This window comes from Pan troglodytes, chromosome 10 (genome assembly GCF_028858775.2).
Source record: "Pan troglodytes isolate AG18354 chromosome 10, NHGRI_mPanTro3-v2.0_pri, whole genome shotgun sequence".
In the NCBI taxonomy this organism is placed as follows: domain Eukaryota; kingdom Metazoa; phylum Chordata; class Mammalia; order Primates; family Hominidae; genus Pan; species Pan troglodytes.
Window position 1 is genome coordinate 131,248,765 of NC_072408.2, and position 18,241 is coordinate 131,267,005.

General features: G+C 58.3%; 1 protein-coding gene across 50 annotated transcripts in view; it reads right to left on the minus strand.

Annotated features, from left to right (window-relative positions):
* NCOR2 (nuclear receptor corepressor 2) overlaps positions 1–18,241 on the minus strand; it is a 244,179-nt gene that overhangs the window by 97,492 nt on the left and 128,446 nt on the right. For 44 of the 50 annotated variants that reach the window (XM_016924593.4, XM_063785247.1, XM_063785264.1 and 41 more), the window contains 5 exons: positions 17,219–17,285; positions 10,315–10,487; positions 9,297–9,390; positions 6,320–6,498; positions 2,213–2,267 (listed from right to left, as the gene is read on the minus strand). In XM_016924593.4, the coding sequence (XP_016780082.2) occupies positions 2,213–2,267; positions 6,320–6,498; positions 9,297–9,390; positions 10,315–10,487; positions 17,219–17,285 (568 nt within the window). The remainder of the gene's footprint in view (positions 1–2,212; positions 2,268–6,319; positions 6,499–9,296; positions 9,391–10,314; positions 10,488–17,218; positions 17,286–18,241) is intronic. The other 6 variants (XM_024348140.3, XM_024348138.3, XM_063785249.1 and 3 more) reach the window with 1 other exon arrangement.

The window sequence follows — 18,241 nt, forward strand, 5'->3', positions numbered from 1 at the left end:
GTACTTGGGACGAGGCCTGGCCCAGAGCAAACATGATGGAAGTCTTTCCTGTTATCACAGTCACCGCTGTTGCTATGGTTAATGACAGCGCTGACGTCGCCATGTCACCCCCAGCCCTTATGGGAAACAAGGACTCCAGCCCACAGCCGGGCAAACTCAAAGCCTTCCCCAAACATAGGTCCGGGTTCTCTTTTCCCTGACTTCAGCCTTTTCTTCCCTGATATTTGAGGTCCTGAATAGCCTCTTCCAAGCCTTGTGCATCGGGACCGCCCCAGGCCCCACGCCCCATGCACCTCTTCCTGGGTTTCCTTCTTTTCTCTGCCTTGGTCTTTTCCATGTAGATTGGGTCTGAAAGCCGGAGCAACCAGCCCTCTATGAACCCCGGCCAAATGGGACCAGTAAAAGGGGCAGCCTCAGAAAGTGATGCCACGATGCCCCCACTTGCGGGCATGGAGCCCAGCTTGCCAATGCCCACAGCCGTTCCCCTTACAATGTAAAATGTTTCTGCAATGCTCTGGCCAGTGCCAAGCCAGGACCCCACCTCCAAGGGGCATTCTGTGAGGCCTCTGAGCCGGGCCTCAAATCTCACTGCCCTCAACAGAAAGCCCCCAGCTGGCAGCCTCCTGCCAAGTACGACCGCCAGGGGGGCTCCCAGGCGGCCCCAGGCTAAACCCAGCCCACAAACATGGCAATCGAGAAAGACATTTTATAATCAGATGCCAATATTTGCAATTCAGGGGATGTGGGTGCCCGACTTCTCCTTTAACAATTCAGGAGAGCTCCTTCCTGCGCTCAGCAATGGCAGCCCGGCTCCGGACAGCAGCTGCCCCCGCAGACGGGCACAGACTGGCTGGTCCACCTGGCTCCCAGCCAGACGTCAGCCTCACTCACTGTCAAGACCTGACTGTCCCTGCCGGCCTCTCCGTTGGCAGCTCCTGCTCCAGACCCCTCTGGAAGCTCTACTGAAGCCTTGTCCTAGGCTGCCTTTCAGCCAAAGAACATCATGAAGTTTACTCCCCAGCAGAAAGACTTCTAATCCCCTCATCCTGAAGGAGGACTGCTCAATGGCCAGTTTCTGAAATGCTTCCATCCTGGGGAGCCCTAACCTAGAGTCCGCCGTGCCGTCCACTCCCTGAGGGAGACGTCGTCACTCAGAAGATGAGCTATTTATAGGGCTTGTTTCTCCACACTGGTTTTTCAAGCATGGAGAGATTTTTCCCCACACTGCTCGGTCTCTCTCCTTCTACGGTTATCAGCTCATGAGGGGCAGGCGCTGGGAACAGCTGTCCTTTAAAATAAGTGCCTCATCCTCCTGGCCTCCCTCCTACAACCAGGAAGCCCGAGCAGGGTGTCCACCAAGCTGGGGTGGGCAGGTCCCCATCTCTGAGAAACGTGATTCAGGGGAATGCTGCTTAAGACACACGGACGGCAGCCTTTCTCCTCTGACCCCAAGATGCTGGGGGAAGGCCCAGGGGCCACGTCCAACATGCAGCCTCATCCAGCCACCTTCTCCCACCTGCAGCCTCTCCAGGCACAGTCCAACCAGCCTTGTGGGTGCAAAACAACGGCTTTACCATTCTCTGGGGACTCTTTGTGTCTACCGGCCAACTGGAGCTGCTCCGGGCCTGGGCTTCACACAAAGTGGGCTTTAGGTCTCAGGTCCGCACAAAGGTTTGTCCAAAGAAGATGGGGACTTGCAGGCCACACGTCTGGTTTGGCATTAGGGGTGTCAGAAAGCAGTCAGTGACCCTCAGAGGGACCTAGAAAAGCTGGTCCCTCCAGTCCCTTTGAGGCAAGCCACTCCTGCCTACGAAAACTTCACTGGGATGCCAGGCACGTAGTGCTTCCAGAATCCACCCCCAGTTTGCAAGGACGCTCCACGTGGCCTTTGAGGAGCTGGCAGGAGACCCGTCGGGCACACGGGGCTCCAGGAAGCCTGGCCGTGCAGCTCTCCTTGGGGTTCTCGGGATTCCTAGGTGCTCAGCAACCTGAGGCTCCTCCTCCATGGGCCCAGGAGGACAGGGCGGGGCCTGCACTGATCTATCTCCCAGATGGAAGGAAGGGAGGGAGGGAGGAGGGGAGCATGGCAGCTGGAGCAAGGGGCCAGGCAGGCCAGGGCCTTGTGGGCAGGGAGGGAGGGCCTCCACCCTGAGTCCACGCAGTTGCCCACGGAGGTGGAGACCGAAGGGGTATGGGGCGGGCAGCGACTCACCTTCCTCTCCAGGAATGATGCGATCAGGCCAAAGTTCTTGGGATGCTGCATGAACCTGCGGGACAAGAAGGGTGGGCGTGAGACCTGGCTGAGGGGGGCTTTCCTGCGGGGCGGCCGATCAGCTCCCAGGCGCCTGCCATCCCCACTGGCCCGGCCTGGCGGGCACCGCCCCACTTGGAGCAATTAAGCCCAGGGGGGTGTGGGAAGGGCTGCTGCGGCAGACGGGAGGGGTGGGGACCCAGGGGTAAGAGAGGGCGTTCCTTGGAGTGAGTCACTGGCTTTAGCGCCTTTGAAAATATATTTGTTTGTCCTGCTGGAGGCGGCTTCCAGGAAAAATGAGGACACGACATGCAGCTCTTTGGTGGGGTTCCCCCCCCTTTAAAATCCGCTTTTGTTTCTCTCTCCAGCTGGATCTGGGAAGCAGGGCCTCACCCGGCCCACACAGGGTCTGCTTGGGAACATGGCAGGGCCCCACCAGCGGGGTCATAGCTCACCAGGCTGCTGGGCCTCCCCAGAAGAGCTGGGAGCAGAGGCTCTGAGTGCCCATGGGGCAGCAGGAGGGGGCTGGCCAGCCAAGGAGGCGGCAAGCATGGACTTAAGTCGGAGGGCGGTGGCGGGGCGCTGGCACTGTCCCAACTGGCTTCCTGCATAGCCAGGAGAATTACTGGGAAACCACTGGGCCCAGGCTGAAATGTGAGGGCCAAAGGAGCGGGAGCATGGTGGGGGCGGGGATGTGGGTCAAGGCCTGCTCCACCCCAGGGGTGCTGGGTGGAGTCCCTGGCCCCAGGCCTAGGCGTCCCGGCGACGTGCCACAGCCCCACGGCCTTCGCAGGGAGAGCAGCGGCTGGCTGCTAGCGAGGCTGGACTGTGGGCTCCCACGGAGGGAGGCTGAGTGAGCACCAGTGCCCGACCTGCCTGGCCCTCCAGATGGCTGGGCAGGAGGCCAGCAGGCCCCGCGCCTGCTTCCCAGCCAGACACCGGAGGATCCTGAACAGTCTCTGCTCTCTTCCCAGTGGAAGCGGCACAGTGAGGAATGGCAGGCTTCCCTGGCCTGGGATCCCGCCTCGGGCGGCTGGCAAGGCCGGAGCCCTCCTAAAGCCCTTCTCTTCCAGGTAGGGAGAGTCCTTTCCTCTCCGCTCCCTCTCCTTGTCCCAGTGACATTTCCTTCCCAGCAAACCCCTCCCACGGGGTTTCCCCAGGCACAGTGGGGGCTCCCAAGAGACCAGGAATCAAACTTGGGAATCTCCTAGGTCCCCTGTTCCCCTCCCCCAATACCTCACTTGCACCCCTGGAAGACGTTTATTAAAAGTTTCCTATGCCCTGCACACCTCACAAGGGAGGCCCTGTCGCTATACCCATTTTACAGACGAGGAAATTGAGGTTCAGAGGGGGAATGGTCACATGGCCAGCACGTGGTGGAGCCCCATGCCGTCAGTAGGTGATTTTCAAAGCCCTGAGTGCTATCAATTCCTCTGCACATGAGACCTCAAACCAAGCCCACAGTCCTTGAGGCATGCAAGTGGCCAAGTTGCGGCTCACACAGGATGGAAGTTACGCCAGCCCCACAGGCCAGCAGACAGCAGCCCAGCCTGGGTCCCCCGCCCTTCGGTTACTGAATTAACAGAGGGTGACATTATCAGACCTGCAGAGCCACGTGAGATCTTCCGAAAGGCTGAAGCCGCAGAAAGTCCCCCAGAACACCTTTTTTTTTGTATTTCAGAAAAAATACATACACTAAAACATTATGCCTACCAGGGGGAGCGTGAATCTCAAACGCAACAGTAATTCAGTAATTCTTAACACCCGTGACCGTCCCACCATCACCTCCCTCGTTCAAAACTGTAAAAAGCATTCGACGGAGACTTTGATTTGACGTAGAAAGATCGTGCCTGCTATGGTGAGGCTGCAGGCACGAGCCATTAAGTAACCGAGTATTCCTGCTCAGGAACCAAGCGCTGTTTCCTGTGGAGGACCACTCACTCGGTGCTGTGGGCACTCCAGGGCTCATTACCCCACCCCTCTATTCTTATGGACGTTTCAACATTTCCATAATCAAAAGCTACTCTTAAAAAATGTTTTCCACCAAAGACCCTCCTGGATAGCCACTGTGTCCTTTCTGAGTTCGGTATCTGCACTTGCGGGTCCACTCACACCTGCCGGGGGCCCAGAGTCACCCCATCCCTTAGGTCCTGCCTGGCACCTCTTTGGGGCCACAACCCTGGACCAAAGCCCAGGGCACTGGGGAAGGAGTGTCATTGCTTTGGAGGAAGCAGGGTCTTCCCCAAGGCAGCTCAGTGGCCTGCCGGGTGAACGTCGGGCAGTGACAAAGTCTCTTCCCTGCGTCCCCTCCTGGCCAAGCACAGAGGCCTCCGTCCACACCTCAGTTTCCCACGCTCCTGCCTCCCAGAGCTCTGAGGTCCTGAGGAGGTGCTCTATGTCCTGGGCAGGGAACCCAGCCCTCTACGTGCAAGTGATTAGAGCAAGCTTGTCCAACCCACAGGCCACATGCAGCCCAGGACGGCTTTAAATGCGGCCCAATACAAATTCGTAAACTTTCTTTAAACCTTATGAGATTTTTGGCCAGGCGCAGTGGCTCACGCCTATAATCCCAGCACTTTGGGAGGCCGAGGCGGGCGGATCACGAGGTCAGGAGATCGAGACCATCCTGGCTAACATGGTGAAACCCCATCTCTACTAAAAATACAAAAAATTAGCCGGGCGTGGTGGCAGCCGCCTGTAGTCCCAGCTACTCGGGAGGCTGAGGCAGGAGAATGGCGTGAACCCGGGAGGCAGAGCTTGCAGTGAGCAGAGATTGTGCCATTGTACTCCAGCCTGGGCAACAGAACGAAACTCTGTCTTGAAAAGAAGAAAGAAAAAAAGAAAAAAAAACCTTATGAGATTTTTTTTGTGATTTTTTTTTTTAGCTCATCATGTATCATTAATGTTAGTGTATTTTCTGTGAGGCCCAAGACACTTCTTCTTCCAGTGTGGCTTGGGGAAGCCAAAAGATTAGACTCCCCGGAATTACAGCACACTGTCCCTAAGGCGTGGGGTGGCTCAGCAGGGCCCACCATCTCCTCTGGGGACCCCGGGCCAGGGATGGAGGTCTCCTTCTGCCTGGATGTCACATCGCAGATCCTCACTGTGGGGTTTGGCCCCCTCAGACACAGCTTTTGAGAGAACTCAACTCCCGTCTCTGCTCTGCACAGCCCCCCTCCCTGGCCCCATTCACAAACCATTCCCTACACAGCCTCTCCATTCCAGCTGGAGGAGTCTGAACCCTGCCTCCATTGTGTGCATGCTGTGTGGCCTTTGTGCACTGTCTGAACCTCTCTGAGCCTCCGTGTCATCAGCTGTGTACTGGGGTGGGCCTGGCTGAGCTGTCATAAGGGACAGGAGGGGGAAAATGCATGAAGCTGAGAAGACACAGGCACAGTGATGGGATCACGAACCCACTTAGCCAGCAGCTACTGTCAAAGACAAAACAAAATAGAAACCACCAAAAGCCACTGGCCAGCTGCCGCCCTGCCCAAGGCTGCGGCCCAGCCTCTAAGTCCCTCCTGCCTTGTTCTTCCGACTCGCAGTGCCCCGTCTTACATCCAGCTGCCCTTACACTTTGTACCATGTTGAAGTGTGTCCTCTTAAAATTCATGGCCACCCAGAACCTCAGAATGCGGCCTTATTTGGAAACAGGGTCTTTCCAGATGTAATTAGTTAAAGTGAGGTTGTATTGGGTTAGGCTAGACCCTAAATTCAGTGTGACGGGTGTCCTTATAAGAAGAGGAGAAGCACAGAGACAAAGGTCATGTGGGGTCGAAGGCAGAGCATGGAAGGATGCATCTAGAAGCCCCGGAAGGCCAAGGACGCTGGCAGCACCAGCTGGGAAGAGGTCGGGGACAGGCTCTCCCTTACGGCCCCCAGAAAGAACCAACCCCACGAAACACCAGGATTTGGACTTCCGGCCTCCACAACCAGGAGAGAGTAAATCCCTGCGGTTTTAAGCACCCGCCGGCATGCTCATTTGTGGTGGCTGCCGGGAGACAGCACAGGCCTCAACAGGATGGGGGTGGGGGGCCGGGAGGCCAGGCCAGGTGATGGAGGACTCACTTCTCCCGGAAGGTCTCCTTCTCCTGCTCACTCCACATGTTCATGACCTGGCGGTCTTTGTACACCTTCATGGGGTCAGCCATAAGCCCGTTCATGTTGATGAACTTGATGCGCTGCTGGTCGGCGTCGTACAGCATAGGCGGGATCACGGCCAGCTGGCGCATCTGCTTCTCCAGGTTCTGCAGGGAAACGGAGGGCAGGGTCAGAGGCCCGGGGACGAGGTGCTCCGGCCGGCGCAGGGGACCCAGGGGAGACACAGAGGGGACGGATGGTCTGCGCCAGAGCAGGGAAAACGCGAAACCGACGAGGAGAATGATGAGTTTAAAAATAATAATAGCTCATACTGGGGGAAGGGAGAATGTAAAGGCCTCCCCGACAGGTTTATGGTGGGCAGGACTGTAGATTCAATGCAGAGAGCAGCAGCCGCCTTCTCTGCAGTGGGAGGGGAGCCATGAATCTTCCCTTTGGAAATGCAAGCGCCATAAAGCACTGCAGGAAGGATGCTCAGCCCAGCTGGGCCCAGGGAGCCCGGGAGACAGGCCGGCCTTCCAGGTTCCGCAGGCAAGAGTGGGCCCTGGGGTCCAGCTGGCCCCACAGCATGCAGGCAGCCCAGGGGCGCAGAGAGGGTCAGCGCCTCGCTGGTGGAGAGGTCTTTCCTGCCCCCACACTACACGCCCCCTCCCGGCTTCCCGCTCCTTCAGAGGGCCCACCTGGGATCTGGCCTGCCCAGCCCTGCATGCGGCAAGAGTCAGGCGGCCGCTCCTAATGCACTGGGATGACTATTAAGAGGCTCTGAGCCGCCACTCAGCTGGGCTCACTTCCCCAAATCTCGCAGCCAGCCAATTACTGGCGATTAATTACCCATCTCCGGAGGCAGGCGAGGACTCCGCGTAGCCAAGGTCAGCCAGTTCAAACGATCCAGCTGCCCGGCCGCCCACATCCAACCTCTTCACTCAATGTGCAGGACTCCCAGCCAGGGGGTCAGGTCGGGTGCAGGGCACAGCTCTGACCCCGGGGTGGGAGAGAATCCCCCCAAGAGGCTGGCATCTGTCTCCCAGACCCTTGGAGCTGTCCCCTACACCCCTGATACGGAACGGCGACCTTCCTCGGGTATCCCAGGGATGTAATAATGGCAGGACCCCCGGCACGGCCACAGGCAGGACCTCTGCTCCGCCCTCCCACAGCTGCCTTCCTGTCCTTCCCATGCTGGCCATGTGCTCTGACCACAGGAAGCTCCCAGAAGGATGGGAAGTGCCTGTCCTCCGGCCCAGCCCCCTCCCTTGCACACTCCCGGGGGAACCTCAGGTCACCCCAGGCTGGCTGGGGAAGTTTCTGTCCCAAATTCCACTTCCACCCTTCACCCCGGACACAGCATCCTTGATGTCCCTGAGGACTCTGATGACTGCATTCCCATGTGGCCTGTGTGTGTGTGTGTGTGTGTGTGTGTGTGTGTACATGCAACAATCAGCCCAGGTGCCACACCCTTGGCCATCAGGTGAGGAATGCAGAGGAGAGGGCCACCGGCCTCCTCCTTCCAGTGCAGACTAAACCCACATCCAGCCTCTCTGCGGGATGTCCATAAGTGCACAGCGTCAGTGAGACAGGGGCTGACACGGCCCAGCTCCGGCGCCCAGCCTTCGAGGGCCAGGCCCTGTGGCTGTGCAATGCGATGGCTTTCTGAGCTCTGTTTTCTGTCAACTGGATGTTGTTGTAAACAAAAACGTACCACGAGAAGTTTTAAAATGAAAAATTATGTTTTAATGGCCAGATTCATCTTTGGATTGCCTGCGTCAGAATCAAGTGGGTGGCTGGGTAAAAATGCGGATTCCTGGGCTCTGCCCCAGACCAGCTGAATCAGAGTCTCTGGTGAGAAACTGCTACTTAAACCAGCCGCCCCCTCCCCGGGGCCCCTTCCATCTGTCTAATCTGAGCATCAGCATCGCAGGGCAGCGCGTTCTGTTGTCCAACAGAGCGCTCTGCAGCCAGGGAGGTGTTCGCTGTCTGCTCCGCCCAGGAGGGGAGCTGCCAACCACAAGCGGCTGTCGAGCTCTTGAGATGTGTCAGATGCAACCGAGGAACTGAATTGCTAATTTTATCCCATTTTAATTAATTTTGATTTCAATAGCCATGCGTGGCTCTGCCGTGCTGAGCTGAAGGGCTATAATCTCCCATCTGGACAAAAGCTCTCCCTGGACAAAAGTCCCCAGAAGGAAGAAACGTGCCGTGGCTGCCTCGTGTCTGCTGTGGTGTTAGGAGCAGGGGGTACTGTCATCATGGGTACCTGACCCACAGGACCCAGGAGGGAACAGGCTGACACCAACTTCCTCCCCAGGAGAAAAGGCTGCCTCTCTGCTTCCTGGCCATCTGTGGGCCCTAGTGACGGCAGCCAGGGTCACCTAGGCTGACCCCAGGGTGTCCTGGCACCCCAAAGAGGCCTGAGGGGAAACCGGCCCTGCTCCAGCCAGGAGGGCTGAGGTGCCTGCGAGAAGGTCGTGGCTGCGTGGACAGCTGGCGTGCTGGGAACTCTTCGGCCTGCGCCATGCTCCCCCCACCCCGCCAGGCTCTGGGCCCTGGAAGGCTGACCCTGGAACCCACAGGCACTCCCGCCCCTTGGGCTTCTGGCTGGACTCAGCCAATGGGAAGTTCCAAAAGGAGGCAGGAGATGAGAAGAGTGAGAGGCAGGGTCCTCGTCCCCCAACCCCCTCCCTGTTGTGGCATCTGGATGGGGGAGCGCCAGGGCCCTCCCTGCAGGGGGTCCTGCTACCCTCCCTCTCAGACACATTAACACCCCTCTCTCTGCTCGCCCCTGCAGGCCTGGGACGGGTACCTCAATACCCACCTTGATTCCACCCACGCTTCGGTGGCAAAGCCCCTCGACGTAAACCAACTGGGAGGTGGTTTCTGGCTAGGGCCTCTGCACCCTCACGGGGGATGCCAGGGAAAAGGAGCTGAGGCCAGAGTCAGGGCCTGGACTCACCTCCTGCTCTGAGAGGCCATCGATGATCTCTGACACCTCGTGCTCGCTGCGGGCAGCCGACATGGACAACCCACTGCCCCGCTGGCCCACCCTGCTGGGGACCAAGGGGACACACTCAGGACCGGTCTTTTGGTGGTCGGGGACACTAGCAGACCCCTGTGGCGCAGCCCTGAGCCCACGCCCTCCCCAGAGGAGAAGTGTGGGCAGCGGCCAGCAGAGGGGCCGGCCCCACACCCGGGGTCCTGGGGAGGCATGGAGCCCCCACCCCAACCCAGCAAGGCCAAACCCTGTGACATAGGCAGCTCAGTCCCCTCCTCTCTCCTAAAACACCCTGAAAAGCCCAGCTACAAAGATCTGGGTTCAAAGCCCAGCTCTGCCTCTTTGGCACTGGGCCGAAGTGTTTCTCTCTGTGCCTCAGTTTCCTCCCCTGTCATATGAGGATTCAAAAGTGGCACCCGGCTGCCTAGGGCTGTTGCGGGGAACTTAATGAGACATGGCTTGTGAGTTCAGTTAAGGGTGAAAGGTGTTGTTATCATTACCAATGAATCGCCTTATCTGTGCATCCAAAGAAAAATGGCCATAGAACCACAGCTGCCTGTCACCAGGCACCTCTCACCTGGGGCCCACCCAGTCCTCACAGCCACTGGGGGAGGCTGACAGCCTGGTCTCTTAGCCACGTCTCTCCCCTTTGTCCCACACCAGGGATCTCAAACTCAGCTGCCTTCAGGGGTCGTGCGGGCCCCAGAAATGAGTGAAGCTGGCAGGTGCACGCTATGGCACACGGGAAGAAGTGCTTGTCCCCAAAATGTATTTAAGTTCCAAGTAAGTATTAGGCCAAAGAGGCTCCACGTGACACAGGCCAGGGTCTGGTAGGGCCCCGGCCACTGGCCTGAGAAGCTGCTGTGCTGTTCTGTTCCTTCCTGGCCAGGCCATCTCTACTGAGGATGCCTGGAGCTGACCCCGGGCCCTGACGTCGGGGGCCCTGACGTGGGGGGCGCTGGGCTCAGGCCCCGCTCACCTCTGCATGCGCTCCTGCAGCTCGCGCTGCTTGCGGATCTCAGGGAACTGCTTCTCGTAGTACTCGCGCACCTTGCTCTCCTTGGCCCGCCGCCGGGGGTTGTTCTCGATGCGCTCCACCTTCTTCTCCCAGGCCTCCATGAGCTGGTCATAGCGCTGGCAGAACTTCTGCTCCTGGGAGAGCGCAGGGGGCACTGCGGAAGATGCTCCTGCACCTGGCACCCGCCGCCTCCCCCCTGCCCACTCACATGCAGGCAGACACACAGGTGCGCGCACACACACACAAAGTCACACAGGCACACATACATACAGTCAGATACAGCCACACAGACACGTACATACAGGCACACACATACAGTCAGATACACACAGGCACACAAGCACACAGGCACATACAAGTCACACAGGCACACACAAATGCAGTCACACAAACACACACATACTCAGATACACAGTCACAGACATGCACATACAGGCACACACATACAGTCAGACAGATATACACAGGCACACACAAGTCACACAGGCAGACACACATGCAGTCACAGACACACACAGATACACAAAGTCACACAGACATGCACACACAGGCACACACACATACAGTCAGACAGATATACACAGGCACACATACATACAGGCACACACAAGTCACACGGGCAGACACACAGATACACACACATACAGTCACAGACACACACAGTCACATACACACATGCAGTCACCCACACAGTACACACACAGTAGACACACAGTCACACAGACAGTCACATGGCAGACACACAGTCAGACAGATACACAGGCAGACAGACAGACACACAGTCACACAGGCAGACAGACAGTCATATAGGCAGATACACAGAGAGACACACACACACACATATATACACAGGCACATAAGTCACACAACCAGCCAGCCAGACACACAGATGGTCACACAGGCAGACAGACACACAGTCAGTCACACAGGCAGGCAGACACACACACATGGTCATGCAGGCAGACATATGACAGACACACACACAGTCCATCACACAGGCAGGCAGGCAGACACACAGGCGGTCACACAGGCAGGCAGACACACACACGGTCATCCAGGCAGACATATGACAGACACACACACAGTCGCAGGCAGACAAACAGATGCACACACAGGGTCTCGCAGGCAGACATGATGGACACACATACACAGAGTCACACATGTAGACACACAACAGACACACACACATCACACAGGCAGACGACAGAAAGACACGCACATAGTTGCATGGATATCCAGCAGATGGGGGCCCCTGAAGAAAACCCACAGACTTCCCCTGAGGACACGGTCACCTCCCTTCCTGGTGAACCGGCCACCCAGACCTGGCCTCCTCTGCAGAGGCCTGGTCCCAAATGGAAGCCACCCGCCATGTGTGGCTCAACTGAAATCACAAATCCAGTAAAATTTAAGAGTCGGGCTCTAGTTCTCCCCAGCCACGCTTCCAGTGTCCAGCAGCCACATGCGGCTGGGGCTCTGGCCACACCAGACAGCCCGGATGGAGCCCACTGCCACACCACAGGAAGCTGTGCTGTACAACATGCGGGCCCGTCAGCCCTGGGGAGGGGCAGCCTCCAGAGAAAACCACATTCCAAGCAGTTCCTCATTCCCCAGCCTCACCCCAAGGACCAGCTGTGAGGACCCCAGCAGCTCCCAGAGAGGGGGCTCTGCCTTCCCTCCAAGACAAGGAAGTCCCTCTCCACATCTAACCACAGTGCTGCCTGCTGCATGTCCTTTGAGAAGAGATCCCCAATCAGCCGAGAGCATAGCTGCCTGGCTTCCACATCTCCAAGGTGACTTGAGCAAGTGGCAGCGGGGGGCGGGGGGTGGGGGCGGGGAAGGGGACGCAGGGCGAGCCACCCACACAACCCCAGTTACTCCACCTCTAACAGCTGGGGGTGGACAGACGGTGTGGTCTGGGAGCCTCCACAAACACCCACTTGGTGCTTCGGCACAGTCAGAAAGCCCCTCTCTGGTCCTGGAGCCCAGACACCTCAGCCCCACCCCACCCCATATTTCAGCTGCTGACCAAGGGCAAGCTGTGCCCTCCATCCTCGACAGCCCCGTGACCATGACGGTCCCCACGAGGTGGCCAGGCTGGTGCTGGGTGGCCCAGAACCTAACCCCATGCATGCAGGCTGTGCCAGGAACGCGCTGGAGATCAAGAGGCGGTTCTGGTGACAGACAACGGCCACACGTGCTCGGGGCAGTGGCTGCTGACAGCCCCAGTGAGGGATGGGGACTGCAGGGACGGCAACAACCAGCCCATGCCACCTCGGCCCCTGTCCAAGAGGCCCCAGGCTCATGGGTGAGAAAAGCTCACCTCAAGCCAGCAGAGGAAAATCACGTGGTGACTGGTGCAGACCAGCGGGCGGAAGCCAACAGGCCACTGGCCAGCGGGGCCTCGGCCTGTCCACGTTGCCAGCAGGGCGCTGGCAAGACGGCCCGGCTCTAGCTGGGTCCCTCGTGGAGTGCACGGGTGGCAAAGGCCTCCAGCAGTAGTGTCCCTGAGGGGACATCCAGACACCTCCATGGCCCCAAGCACTGGGCTCTGCCTTCTGCCCAGAACAAGGAAGTCCCCCTCTGGGTCTAACCACAGTGCCACCTGCTGTAGCCTGTGCCTATGTCCACTGTGCCGGGTGTGCATTCGGCCTGCCTCGGACAGCGCAGGGCGGGCAGCTCCGGCCTGGCCTGGGTAGCAGGGAAGATGCTCACTGGCGTTTTTCTACAAGGGCAGACCCACTGGCCAGGGGAGGAAACAGATCCCTTCCTCCCTTCCCTCCCTCCCTCTCTCTGTCTTACACACACACACACACACACACACACACACACACACACGCACACACACAGGGAAAGACTGGAGCCGTCCCCCTCCCGCCCCCCACCCCCGCCAGCTAGTCTGCGGGGTGCTAGGAGCGCAAATCCACTAGGGAGAAGAAGCAGGCCAGCCATGCCTCTGGGACCACAGGCTGAGCCAGCCTCTCAGCCAACTGGGCCTCCAGAGGGTCCAGCTCAGCTTCCCAGGAGACGTGGCAGGCTTGGGGGGCTGTGCTGGTGCTGAGGATCCCATGACAGGGACAAGGCCCTGCTCTCTGGGAAGAGGTGTGGGGGTCCCCAAGAACCTGCTAAGGTGTGGGGGTCCCAGGGTCTGAGGGGGGTCTGACTCCCCAGTGGGGGTGAGGCAGGCACATCAGAGTCCTCGGCCAAGACCCCCTCCCCAGGCCTTACTGAAATCAATGAAGTCAGGGACTTCGGCTTCTTATACCACAACAAAGAGACCATCCCAATCGCCACCGCAGCTTCAGGGGGTGTTGAATTTGTTTCCATCCCTCCTAAGATGGGCCACAAAGCCACACCGGACCCTTCTTGGAAGTCCTTGGTTTCTGCCTGCCTCTTCTCTAGCTTTAAATAAGCCAATTTCTCCCTCCACCCCCTCCACAGACCCCCCAAGGAGCCACTGGCGATCTTTAAAGAACTCAAGCCCACCCCAACTCCACCTCCAGCCTGAGCTCCTTCCAGCAGCTGCAGCGATCCTTTTAAATGGAAATCAGATCCTCTCCTGCCCTCCCGAGAGGAGCCTTCACCCCAAGGGGGAAACCACGGGGGGGCTGTCAAGGAGGCGGCAAGATCGCGCTGAATTGGCAGTCATTTTAGGTGAAAATGAGAGGATTTCCTTCCTCGCAGGAGACAGAGGGGGAGTATTTGTTAGGGGTGAAGGTCGGCACCTCTGCACCTATTTTCCAATAGTGCAACAACAAACATGTTTATATTCATATTATACACACAGAGCAAATACAAGGCAATGGTAACCGTGGCTGATTCTAGGTGGTGGGTATATAGATGTGCCTTGTACTCTTCTGTCAAATTTCTTAGAATAAGGACTTTGGATTCTTTACTACAAATACATGTATTAAGAATAAATTCGGTGTCCCACTGCATTCGGAATAAAACCTGAATGTTCCATCCTAGCCTGAGGGCAGATGTTTCCACGCGACCTGGCTCCTGCTGCTGGCCTGCCAGGTTCTGTCCCAAGCTGGTTCCTGCCTCAGGGCCTCTGCACTTGCTATGCCCTCTGCCTGACACCCTGACTCCCAGATCCGCACAAAGCCAGTCCTTTCTGGTCATTCCCACCTCAGCACTGAGGTCCCCAGCCCATCTCGAGAGTCTAGCCCTCTGTGCAGCTCTTCTCCCCGGATTACCGGTCTGTTTCCTGGCCTGTGACTCCTGGGCACCCGGCAGCCCTGTGTGGGTATCTCTTAACTTGATAAACAGATTGGACGCTCGTTTCAAGAGCCTCTCGCACCAGCCCAAGTGCCTGTGGGCACCATCCAGTCAAGGTGGGGGGTCTGAGGAATCTGGGCAAGGCACTGCTGGGCAGCCCACCTCTCCTCACCTATGAGCAGGGCTTGGGTCCCGAGGGCTGCCCACAGCTTCCCAGGCACCAGCATCTGGCTGGAAGTGTCTCTTCCCTCTAGTACCCAACCAAGTTCGGGGCCAGAGCAGGCAGGCAGGGCCAAGGGAAGACCCTCCTCCCATATAGCACAGCCCCTCCTTCCAAAGCCAGGACCTCCTGCCCCAGCTAAGCCCCTCACCTGGCCCCATGTGCCCACACACCTGCCCAGGACCCCATGCCTGCCCAGGGTCCCCCCCCCAGGCACTGCTCAGCCCCACCATGTGGCCGCTCACCACACCACCATACCCCACACACCCTCCTGGACTGTCTCGGAACTGCCCCTTGGGGGTTCAGAGCATGGGCTCAGGAACCAGGTGGTCTGGGTTCAAATCTCAGCTCCACCACTTCCCAGCTGTGTGACCTAGGGCAAGTTACTTAACCTCTCTGTGCCTCGATTTCCTCCTCTGAAACATATGGCTGACCAAGCGCCCACCTCACAGGACTAAATGCCCTAATGTATGGAGAGCACTCAGAAGAGCGCCTGGAACACAACAGGCACCGGAAGGGCAGGGTGTGCGGGCATCCTCCTCGTCCTTACGCACCACCTGTCCCTGCAGCCTGCAGGTCTGAGGACAGGGCCCGTGTCACAGCAACTGCGAGCCTCACACACAGTAGGTGCTCCGTGACTACTGGCATCCAGGCCCCGAAGGCACTGGATCAGCTAACACCCTGTCCCGGCCCATTTCAGTTCAAGCAGGACTTGGTCATCACCTACTGTGTACCACAGACCTACAGGCGCTGGGCATGACTGAGCCAGGCCCGCACCTGGGAGGGCCTCTCTGGAGGCCCAGAAAGGATACAAGGAGCTGCCTCGCAGGCCCTGCCCCAACACAGCTGAGGGAGGGAGGAGGTGGGGCAGGGGGCTGCAGGTACGAGGGGAGCCCCTCCAGCCTCCAGCAAACCTAGTTCCCAGCCCTTGCCACGTCTCTTATCCAAGAATCCCAAGGCAGCAGTCCCCATCCAGCCCGCCTCTTCCCCACGTGGGGACCTTTTCAGGGCCTCCCCAGCCTTATCCCATTCCCTACCATGTCCCAGCAGCCCCGTGGCTTGGGTGGAGTCAATGACATCATCCCCAACTGTAGAGAAAGTCCCATGAGCCAAAACCAGGCAGCCTCACTCCATCTCCCCGGCATCAGCCACTACTGGTTCACAGGACCCAGGCCCTCTCCTGGCCTAATCAGAGCATCTGTGATACCATCCGAGAAAGCACAGCTCTCTCTGGCTCCCACCTGCTATGGGAATTCAGGTTCAGTTTGTCAATGTTCTAACATACGGAGTTGAAAAAACTGCACAGAAATGAAGGGGCCGGGTGCGGGGCTCACACCTGTAATCCCAGCGCTTTGGGAGGCTGAGGCGGGTGCATCACCTGAGGTCAGGAGTTCAAGACCAGCCTGGTCAATGTAGTGAAACCTTCTCTACTAAAAATACAAAAATTAGCCAGGCTTGTTGGTGGGCGCCTGTAATCCCAGCTACTTGGGAGGCTGAGGCAGGAGAATTGCTTGAACCCGAGAGGCAGAGGCTGCAGTGAGTAGAGATCCTGCCACTGCACTCCAACCTGGGTGACAGAGCGAAACTCCATCTCAAAAATAAACAAATAAATAAATAAAATGAAATGAAATGTAATGAAATGAAATGAAGGCAAGACTTGAGTTGAAAGACTATTCCTGCCATCTACACCCAACAGACATTTCCAGCTACAGCCATTCCTTTCCTGTTGAAGCCCGAGTCCGCGCTTCTTCCCCTGACAGCTGGGAGAATACTCAACCCTGATCTCCTCCAGGCAATGGGTGATGGCCACGGCCGCCTGAAACCACCACCACATGCCTCTGGCAGACCCAGCCTCCCCGCCGTGGGCTGAGATCCACAGCCTACAGTGAGAAGCAGGAATCAGCATCCTTTTCTGTTTGGATGAGGCCACTGGCCACAAATGCAGGCTCAGGGAAAGGGGGCTCAATGCTTGTCCACTGTCTCAGTTTCCCTGAGCCTGGACCTGGGCCCAGTGCACCAGGAAAGGCTCATTTGTAAGGGTGCGCCCTGCGGCCCCCGCTGCCCGGCACACAGCCCACCCTGATCCTCCACCTCTCTCCAAAACCTCTCTTTCTGCCTGAAAAGCCCAGGACAGGTCCTGTGACCAGGGCTTAGCAACTAATTTTCCAGGCCAACATTTTGCTTTCTTCCCTTCCAGGCTGGAAGAGGGGCCATAGAGCCCCCCACCCCCACCCACCCTGGGGCCTTCTGGAAGCAGCTGTTGTCTTTCCTCCTTTCCTGGCCGGCCTTGGCTTTTCCTCCGCAGCCTGGACGCTCAGGGAGGACACAGCTGCGGAACTGACAGGGCCCCGGCAGGTGTGGCCCCCTGTGCACTCGATTCTCCCCAGATCTCAAGGAAAGCTGATGGGGGCCACGGTGTGGACTTACCCATTGTTTCCGAGCGTGATTCCTCCTCTTGAAGTACAAGATTAGCTTCTTCCGCATCGCCTGGTTTCTGTGCAGGAGGGAAGCGGCAGACAGGTCAGCCCGGCCGGGCTCAGGCGCTGCACCCCGTGCCATCCTGTTTACTGAGAGTGAGCCCCGAATTTGCCCCGTTATTGGTTCTCAGGGAGATGAGACCCACCCGTACTGTATCCCCAGAGAGACCTGTGAGCTGCCAACGTGCATCCTTACTCCCCCGTGCGCGAGGCAGCCCCCGCCAATGTTTAGGTTGAGCCCAGTGTGCAGGCAAGAGGGTTCCCAGAGCCGAGGGGCCTGTGGCTTCCCGCCCCCGCCCACATGCACCCCGGCAGCCACACCTGCCCACGGAAAGATGGCCACGGAGAAACAGCCACAGCCTCCAACTAGGAATACAGGCCACGGAGCCCGAGACCCCGAGACCTGCTGCCGCCCACAGGCCGGGTGTCAGGGTGTGGCCTGTGTGGCCCCAGGGTTGGCTCCAACCAGGTGCTGTGCACGGACCTCCAGCACACCCAGTCCTGCTGCGGGGGGAGGGACACAAGCAGTGTGGGGCAGCTGGTGGGGCCACCAGGCATGGACTTAAGGAAACCCCCGGGGGGGGAGTCTCAGACTTCAGGGCAGGGCCCATGGGGTCTCAACCAAGCAGGTTACACACACCACTGCAGGTTCCAAGAGAAGGAGGCACGTCCTGGGAGACGGGAGTTTCAGAGAGAGAGAGGGAGACAGAGACCCAGAAAGAGAGGGAGACAGAGACCCAGAGAGACAGGGAAACAGAGACCCAGAGAGAGAGAGAGAGAGAGAGAGAGAGACGGAGATCCAGAGAGAGGGAGACAGAGACCCAGAGAGACAGAGAGAGAGAGAGAGAGAGAGAGAGAGAGAGAGACGGAGACCCAGAGAGAGGGAGACAGAGACCCAGAGACAGAGGGAGACAGAGACCCAGAGAGAGAGAGATGGAGACCCTGAGACAGAGGGAGAGAGAGACCCAGAGAG